The sequence below is a fragment of the Eschscholzia californica genome, unplaced genomic scaffold, assembly GCF_041429995.1.
Source record: "Eschscholzia californica isolate CP2 unplaced genomic scaffold, dmEscCali1.0.p SCAF_3, whole genome shotgun sequence".
In the NCBI taxonomy this organism is placed as follows: Eukaryota; Viridiplantae; Streptophyta; class Magnoliopsida; order Ranunculales; family Papaveraceae; genus Eschscholzia; species Eschscholzia californica.
The window spans coordinates 14,116,789-14,126,415 of NW_028238420.1; the positions used below are offsets into that span (position 1 = coordinate 14,116,789).

Sequence of the window (9,627 nt, forward strand, 5' to 3'; positions counted from 1 at the left end):
ATATTAAACCACTCGCCTATTGATAGCGTAGAGACAAAGAAAACGATGAGACGCTATGCATGTTGGAAGCAGACGCGATTAGTGTGGGTCAGGGGGCGTTAAGGGCGTGCATTGGGCGCTTTAGTCGTGAATTTTGAACAGAACAGATCTAGGGGGTTTGAGGGAGTGTGGTCGTACCCCTGACTCCCCTTCTTTTTCTTTTTAATATTCGTAACAAAATTTTTCTTTTTCATGTTTGGCCTAAAAGTTTTAAAAGATATCCCTTAATGATATCCTTACAGTGTAGGTAAGTTCTTAAATATTTGTTTTTTTACTTCAATAAAAAAAATTTAAAACTTAAAATTTTAAATAATATTCAAAAAATAAAATAAAAAACAAACTGACCCGACTTTCAAATAAATTAAATTTGTATTATCATTATTCAAAATATTTTTGAACATTAAAATTAGCGAAGTAGATAAATCTTGTACAATGTTTTTGAAACATAATGACTTTAAATGAGAGTTAGGTCTACTATATACTTATTCCACATGTATCCATAAATTTTGTTAATTTGCTTCACACAAACAATCGGGCTCGCAATCAACCTTAAAAGTATAATAAACTAAATTTGCATTCTCTTCCTTGTACTACTTAAACAACAAAGGAAAAAAGGAAATTCTTTGAAACTTGGGGAATGAAATTTCTAGACGGGAATGAACAAGTCAAAAATCAGTGAAGACTGGAACACCTTAACAAAAGTCAAAGAATTTAGTCACATCACTAGAAAATCTTCTCTCTTTTTAAGGCTTCCATTTGTTTTTTCACAAGAACTTGAGGTGGAGGATTACATTGAAAGTGAAGTTTTCTAACTTTACTTTTTAATAACATAATCTTGATATGATTCTCACAATTACTTGACTTGTAAGTGAGAGAAAATGTTAATCAATCACTTTCCACTCATTTATATAAGTGGACTTATTATTGTAGGCGATCGATCTCATTCAAATAGTCTCAAATCGAAAACTTCTTATTGATAGACATGGGTAGAAAAATTAGTTCCCTCAATGTAAGTTTATGGGAAAATACAGCATAACCGTTGATAGGTTTATTGATAGAGTTCTTATTGGGGCGATCAGGTCCAGGTGAGATTTATTCCATGAGCCGACAACGCCATCCATTTGTGCCGTCTTGTTGCGGGTCACGGGCACCTAAAACTCGGACTTGGTAGTAACCCAGAGCGGTAAAGTGAACGTGCCGAACTAGACGGGAAGCTTGGTTTAAGCACCTGTTTCACACAACACGCTTATTCGTACCCAATTCCAAGCCGAATCATATTTCAGACCTTAATTTTAGATTTTGAAAGACTGAGTAAACAAAAACTTGATTATTATTCCACATCCACTAGAAAAGTAAGAACTGAAATTTCGAATCCTGAAAACCGATCACTTCTTAATGCTTTTACGTTTGAATCGGTTCTGTTCACATCTTCCATTATTGCATCTCTGCAACGAGTTAAAATCATATCTTGGACCACCCGGACCTCCACTGTTTTCTTCTCCTATTTGCAGAATGTGCAAATGTTAGTAATTGATGATAATTTATTACAGATGTTATGAGGAACTTGATCGACACAACTATAGTGAAATGAAGGTCGACCACTAATTGTAATCTAGTGAGTAAAATAAATAACATTTTAGTTAAGTCACTACTAGTGAATCGAAATCGAAAACTCTAAGCTCGGGCTATTAGACAAAGCGTGCACATGTTTCTCTTTTTCTTGACCCTGATCATCACACAAACGATTTGGAAATTCATATCATTATGACATTATCCACATATTTAAGGGAAGTCTCTTACCAAGGTAGGGAACAGGGCTTGCTCCAAGGACTTCTTCACACATATGATGCTTCTCACACCTGTGTCTACGACACAGACGCTCTCGTTGATAACTTCACTCATTATAAAATTATGTAAGAAAATAATAATTTACGGTGTAGTGGTGCGGTAATGCTCAATTCAGTAGTCTAGTTTTACTAAAAAAACTATCCTTTTTAAATAAGTTGCTTGTCACTTAGAATAAATGGACCTTCAGTTAATAGACTAATTTGATCTCTTCTTATTGATAATAGAGTTCCTCTTGATAGAGGTGGGTGGTTAGACACCTTCTGTCAGATAAGTGAATCTTCACTTGCCATAAACAAGCCTCTACTTAACAGTTTATGATTGTGGTTCTTCATCTGTGACACCTTCTGCTCTATTAGTAGGGTGTACTGATTTCTGCTAATATATGGCATTTTAGAGTTGCTTTGGGTTGACAATATCACCAATTTTGTTCAGAGCTGTTTTGTTATACCTACAACAGTCAGTCCTGGCTACTGCAAAGGTTGTGCAAGTAAATTTACTAATTTCTCCGAAAACTTACCAAGCTGGGCTTGAGAAATGGCCTTGGCACGAGGACTAGGGTGTCCTCTGCAGCCTTTGTAGTCTGAAGTCCTCCCCATCGAGTGTTTTCTAGTCATTAGAGGCGTTTCCTCGAAGATTCCATCATTCTCTCAATCATTCTCTGCATTCCCTAAAAGAAAAAGGTAAAAATAATTATGGGAGGAATTCCAATTACAATTACGGTAAATCTAATATGTGATAAATAAACCATCATACCACCTTTTATCCATGTCCATTGTTTCTAAGAATTACAATTATTAGTAGCAACCTTCAGTTGATAAGGAAAAGCATAAAAAACACAACCAACCTTTGCCAAAATGAAACTTTTTCTCGAGGTTCAAATGGTTCATAGATAAATCCTGGGCTCGTCATAGATACTTTCAGAGCCTCCTGCATATATAAGATTAAGAAATATCCCGCAACTAGAAAAAGAGTAATTCATTTTTGTACGACGAAAAAAAAAAAAACATTTTACGACAGACCTACTAAGCAATAACTTCCAAAACAGAGTATCTGTTTATATGAATACAGAGGATTTTGATATGAAATGAACACACACTTTGTAATTACAACAACAAGAAAAGTCATGTATCAAAATGAATCAATTTTTCGATTTGTGATGAGTTTATGAAACAGGTTGAGCTAAAATAAGATACAATTTGTGCATGGATATTATTTTCCATGATTCCAGAGACAGCTGAGGGAACTCTTAGATGAAGAAGCTTGAGGGTGTAGTCAGCAGCCTGTTCACGGTGTGGCTCTCTCCTCGCACTCGGCTCCAGGAGTAACCATGCTAGGCTTGGAAAGGATACCTTCAAACAAGTCATTGTTTTATGTAAGGAACAAGAAGATTGCTGCCAAATTTGTTGGGTAACTTTGAGGTTTCTGCCAAAGTGCCAATTCATTGTTCACTTCGAGCAAATCACTGATTTGAGTCATTTGACAATTGGGTTTCCGACCAAACCATTATTGTGCAAGAAGAATATCACTTTAGGGAGTTCCCATCCAATCTTAGTTCTTATCTTTAAGTTTGTGCAACAAGATCTGGTGGTCCATTTAGAATGCTCACGACTGTAAACCTATTTTTTCTCCAGTTTGTGCAACAAATGAAATCAATTGAAAGCTCATATAGAAACTCTGAAGCAGTAAGGTTTTAGATTTTTTTTGTGCCATTTGGCGAATCAAAGCTCTGCTGGTATTAAGCAGTCGAGCGAGATGCAAGGCTATCAAGACCCTAGCACATGATTCATTGTTCAAGCCGACTAAGGGCACCAAACCCCGTTTTACTCATCATCAATCCACACACCATTAGAAACAATGAACTGCTTGAGCGAAATTTTTTGTACTTTCACATTCTTTACAACTAATCAAAATTTAAGGGGTATCTTCCATGATCCGAGATAGAGAGGATATGGACTCAGAGGCAGAAACCTAATTGAGAAAAAAAATTAAGGGGTATCTTCCAAATGTTGATTCAGATTCTGTAACAATTTCTAAACCTATATGGTTTCCATCATTTTCTTTTACAAAATTACATGTGAGGATTTATTGATCCAAAAAACTCTGCACATTAGATGAGAATGAAGGGTCATTTGTATGCAAAGTCGTAACACAAACGCCTTCATTCCATTGTTTATGAAGGAGAGATTCAACGAAGGTGCAGATTTAACAAACAACAACTTCGGAGAGGAAGGGTTTGAATAAGAGATAACGGATTTTGTCCTTTTAGGGTCATTTATGTTGTCCTACACTCCTACTCAACCTCATTCATTTTGTCCCACTCGGCAGAACAACTCTTGTTTTGTTAGATAGATATTTGAAGAAGAAGAAGATGTGTCATATGTTTATTGATAGGTTGAAACTAATGATGTAAGCCGATGAGATTGAATTTTTTTACTCATATGCTTGCTGAAAAAAGAAAGCTCAAAGATATCGTCTATGTGGTCCTCGTGATGGCAAGTTGAGTGCTATTTTAAGTATATCAAGGAACAAGAACTGTTTAGGGGCTTGTGGAAATTAATCTCAATTCTAATTTCAACACATATATATCTTTGAGGAGGAGAAAATAGAACTCTTACGGATTCAACCAAGTGGCTAGAGTGCAGTGGAACTTCTCCGCACCTGAAAATGAAGAAAGATTTCTTCTTTTAAGGAAACAATGAGTATGTATATATTGGTAAAGCAAGAAGGAATATGAAGATTACCAAAGAGTGGAAATGTAAAAAGGAAAACAAGGCCAAAACCCAAGAGACAACCAAAACAGTGGTCTCTTTGAAAATTTGAAAGAACACAAACAAGAATACAAGATTACATAGTATTGGTTATGGCTTCCTGATTAACATAAAGGAAGTTTTAGAGGGTCAGAACCAAAAGTTCGATAAGAAAATGAAGGAAACAACCCTCAATATAAAAAGTACCAATTTCAAACACAAAACTTGCAGGGTCTGACATTATTTAATGATTTATATACAACAAAAAGTCAAGAACACATTCTCACGGCATGAGAATGGAAAAAAGAAGACAGTAACCCAAATGAAAAACTTCTAGAAACAATTGAGATCCTATCAAGAATTATGAAGATCGAAAGATACATAAAAAATGATATGGACGTGATAGATGTTAAGGTTAATCCTATATGCAACTAAATGGGATCGGCACCAACAAGAAGACTACAATCAAAGACCTGCACGAAAAAATTTAGTTCTTACAGTGAAAAGTTTTATACAGAAGTTTTTTGTTTCCTTACGAGATGAACTAGTAATTCTTTTTTTTTTTTTAATAACTGACAGCAATATCTCCCTCTACCTGTCTCTTCCTATGACAGTTGTATAAGCATATTTATCTTAAAGTACAGACAACCCATTGTTGTTTAAGAGTTTACCAGTAAACAAGAATGAATTCCCTGTTCATTTTCAAGAACTGAATTGATGCTGCGGGTTAAAGTCTCCGTGTTCAAACTACAATTTCCCTCATCTATCTTTAGTGCCCAACCGTACTCTGGTTACTGCAACTTTCATTGTTGTGTTCAATCTTAAACAGTTGAAGTAAGGGACGAATCAAACGATATCTTAGTTCTAAAGAGTTGACAATAGAGACAAATATTTATTTCACAAAGGATCAAGTGTATAACTACAACGAAGAAAAACGAGACTATAATTTAGAAATTTGACATGATCCTAAACTTAATGCAAGTCTTACAGGAAAATGTTGGCTCATATGGCGCACTAAGTCCTCGCTGACCAACGGTAGCTGCTACAACTCCATGAGAATATATTAGAAGTTTGCAAGTAAGTTAACCTGCAAGTATGATAAAACCTAGAGAATAGTGTTAGCAAATTAGCGATGACCTGAACAACACATGCAGTTTATATTAGCTAAAATGCGCCCAATAAATACAATGTGGATAGAAAATCTTACTTCCACGGCAACCACCCAAACATAACTGGTAGCATTAAGTTCTTTTTGGTGCTTGATTGTGATTTTTGTGGTCCAAGAACAACACAGATTCTTGTGGAGCTAACAATAGGTGCTATAGGAACACAAGGAGTACATGAAATGGAACCCAAGTTAATGAAATAGAAGAGATCACGTATATGGAAATATGTTCCACCCAGTTAGGAAAGGAAAAGTCAAAAAAGAAAAACGTATATTGATATTTATTAGCACCAGCGTAAAGAACAACTCATTTAAAAGTGTTTTTAACAAAAACACTCATGTATACTTATATAAGTGAAATAAAATTTTGACAAAAAACACATTACATGGTTTTATCTGTAGGTTTAGATTGAATTATTGCAGATTAACAAGTCTTCAAAGCTATGGATGCCAACGTCTACGTGGGTAGTTTTCCGCGACTAGAATTAGAAGAATCAAAGACGTGGAGATCAAGCAACGTATTATAATGGCCTTGCTCTATTGCATCCTCTTTTACTTGATGAAGGAGGAGTAGCTCAATTATACAATCTTCCCAGTCAATTTCACCTCCTTTTGCTCCCTTCAAGCACACTATACCTTTCTTTTCGGTTGAATCAATTCTTTTGGGTTTCATTATCTCATCAATTCGGACCTTGGCAGCATTAATCTTCTCTCTTCTCCTTTCACGCGCCAAGATACCAGAAACAAAAGAAGGTGGTAAACCGTTATATCCAACGTTCTTCTCCAATACTTGCTTGAGTGAAAGTTTTCTGCTCAAATCGGAATTACCTTTCCACCAATCCTTATATGCCAGTAAATCAAGACCCCTCATCCTCTTTCTACTATGTTCCTCGTCCCTTTCATCCATAGACTTGGCAAGTGCACTGTCAATCGAAAACTTGGTATATATATTAGACAAGCACTCCTGTGAAATCTGAAGCTTCTCCACATCACTTAAACTGCTGCTTGCTTCTCCATTTCTTCCATCTACCTCAAAATAGAGAGAATCATCTTCTGAAGTAAAATTATATTCTTTTCTCAAACAGTCACCTACAATTTCATCTATATCGAACCCGACATCAGTTTCTACAAATTTCCTCTTCTCCCCTAGCTTTAACCTTGACTTCATCTCCATATATTGAAGTACAGAAGCTGCATTATTCATTATATTCTTAACCGTGACGTTCTTTCCCCAAGGCAAAGCTTGAGCAACTTTAACAAGAGTCTTTTTAAGTTCATTTAGGCGCAGCCTAGTCGTGGTAACCCCAGCATGAACTTCTCGTGCAACATCTTCAATCTTAATTTCAACTTGATTCAATTCTGCAACAAACACCAATACCGCAGCAACAATAGGAGTTGGTTGTCGTCCCGTTGACAAGAACCACATCAGTAAACACTGAATAAGAAACGTACCCTGTTTAACCATCTTCTTCTTCTTATCTTCAGAAACTCCAGCAAAAGTAGATGAATTATGATTTTTAATAGCTTGTTCAAACAATTCTGCTATTTCGAACATGGGCAGGTTTAAATCGAGAAACTCAACAACACGAACAATCATTCGCCCAAGCTCATGAAGATCACAATTAATAATTGATGCCACCTTTGTCATTGGAAGGGGCACCTTGTCCTTTCTCCTGACAATGTAAGAGCACGCACCTATAAGAATAGGGAACCAATTGCCGGTACCATATTCATCCTCAGTGATTTTTTCGATCATTCGCTTAACCTCGTCAATTTTACCATGACTGAAAGATAGTTTTGCAGTTATGTCTTCAATATCTTTTTGGGCATGGTACCTTTTGTTTTCTTTATAACTAAAATCTGCTCCAGTAACAGCGTTAGAAGCAACTGAAAAGCCTGTACGAATCATTGTACCTTGGGGGCCATTTATTCCACCAAAGTGCGATTGAAAATCATCAACATATGATTGTACTACTCCACATGATTGACATACCACAATATCATTTTCAGCTCTGACTTCCTTCCTCTTGCAACTCCGGCATATACGACCACCCTCCATTTGTTCACAACGACAATCCGCAATCAGGGTTTACTTCCGATTTATAAAGTAATTTAATCCTAGAGAAAATGAAAGACAACATATAGTGAGTGAGGTTAACAAAGAGATTATCAGCTCAAATCTGTAATTAACAAACTATATTATAGTCGATATGTCCTTTGGATATCTAAAAGCAATCAAGGAGTTCATTACTTTAGCTTGAGTTAGATCGAGTTAGCATCTACAGGCATGGTCGGAGCCAGGATTATAACTTAGACAAAAATTTTAACGAAAAGTCACTAGAAGTAAGTTTCTATCTATGATGCATGTAAAACATGTAAAATTGTTATTTAAAGGTAATTTCTAGTGATAACAACGAGGCATCCCACATTTATGTAAATTTTCTGACTAATCAAATAAACTAAATATGAATCAAGAAATAATGTCAAACAACAATTACTCAATTAGACATCAACTAATGAACCAAATTTGAAATTATCTAAGATTCATAAGTCATTAAAATTAAGAATCATAGTTAATAAATCATAACCAACAATGGACAAACGAAGATCAACTAATTAACAAAATTTGAACTTATCTAAGATTCTTAATTATAAGAAAGTAAGAATAATATTTTGTAAATCATAATTGAAGTCTTTAATTTGCAACTTATAACATTGAAGTGGTCTACAAACAAAAACTTAGTCAAAAGAGGAATTTCATCAAACAGTTGGGGTACAACCTAAACCATCTCCACAATTCTCAAAGAGACTCAGTCACTTTCTTGATGAATTTTTGAAAAGGGAAAGCAAAATTATATCTAAAACCTGAGGAATGAGAATCAGTAATCATTCAGATTTCAGAATCTTTTACAAATTATACATCGAAGTGGTTAGAACCAAATCAAGTATTGTGTACTCACCAGAAATTTGAGTATAGCCAACATTGAAGTATTTCAAAATTGATAGTTCAAACGAATCCTTGAGAGAGGAAGTGAAGATTTGATATAAAACCCTATTTGCTCGGCTCCTTACCTTTGTCGACTTTCTTTTTGAGTCGCTCCCTTGCTCGGCTCTTTGTCGATTTGAGAAAGTTGAAATTCATAGGGAGAATTAGTGAAACCCCGCATGATTTTAAATAGGCCAGCGCTTTGAGGAAAGCTAAATAGTTTCTGTGAAATTTTAAATGGAATATATAGAATTTTAGAAATTTTCCGGGGAAATAAATTTTAAAGAGAAATAAAAAAAACACTCCACCTCACTTCTCTCTCTCTCCACCTCACCTCTCTCTCCACCTCACATCTCTCTCTTCTTCGACCATGAAGGTTGTGTTTGATAGCAATTAGGGGAAAGAAAAAAAATAGAGAAAAAGTTACTCAGATAATTTTTTTCACCGAGAAACGTTTACCTTGTAGACACTTTCACATTTTCGAACGTTTGATTCGTTAATAGAAAAAAATTCTACATTTTTATTTTTCAATTTTCTATTGTTTGCTTCATCGTGAAAACAAAGTTGTTGTATACACTGTACACATAGAGAGAGAAACAAAGCAAAATACAAGTTCATAAAATCAAAAAATTAATTAAGAACACAACAAATAAATATTAAGAGCAAAACAAATCTGGTTGTATGCAATACCGTCTCATCATGGTCATCAAAATCAAGGGAGAAATGTGGTTGTAATCAAGTAAATTTGCCAGGTAAAATCTGGATAGATTCTTGCCCAATCTTTGTTTTTTTTTTTTTTTTTTTTGTTGAAAATTCTTGCCCAATCTTTGTTGATCAACTCT

At 35.1% G+C, this 9,627-nt stretch overlaps 1 protein-coding gene across 9 annotated transcripts; it reads right to left on the reverse strand.

The window, feature by feature from the left end:
- Positions 1-988: 988 nt before the first annotated feature.
- Positions 989-8,966, reverse strand: LOC147548575 (POLLEN-EXPRESSED TRANSCRIPTION FACTOR 2). 9 transcript variants are annotated; one of them, XR_015238248.1, is made up of 10 exons: positions 8,760-8,918; positions 6,186-7,917; positions 5,842-5,953; positions 5,623-5,721; positions 4,503-4,545; positions 2,732-2,846; positions 2,405-2,554; positions 1,840-1,898; positions 1,379-1,540; positions 989-1,267 (listed from the first exon to the last, which is right to left on the reverse strand). XR_015238248.1 is itself a non-coding variant. In XM_086670973.1 (2 exons), exon 2 carries the CDS (start codon positions 7,856-7,858, stop codon positions 6,257-6,259), a length of 1,602 nt encoding a protein of 533 aa, XP_086527099.1. In that variant the 5' UTR covers positions 7,859-7,917; positions 8,872-8,926; the 3' UTR covers positions 6,054-6,256. The 9 variants fall into 9 exon arrangements, 2 of the variants coding, with proteins under 2 accessions (XP_086527099.1, XP_086527098.1); XR_015238244.1 differs by lacking the exon at positions 1,840-1,898 and having other exon boundaries at positions 5,623-5,739; positions 8,760-8,947; XR_015238247.1 differs by lacking the exon at positions 1,840-1,898 and having other exon boundaries at positions 2,732-2,814; positions 8,760-8,939.
- Positions 8,967-9,627: the final 661 nt, after the last annotated feature.

Excerpts from the sequence above, each read along its gene's own strand:
- LOC147548575 (XM_086670973.1), bottom strand. The coding sequence starts at position 7,858 with ATGGAGGGTGGTCGTATATGCCGGAGTTGCAAGAGGAAGGAAGTCAGA.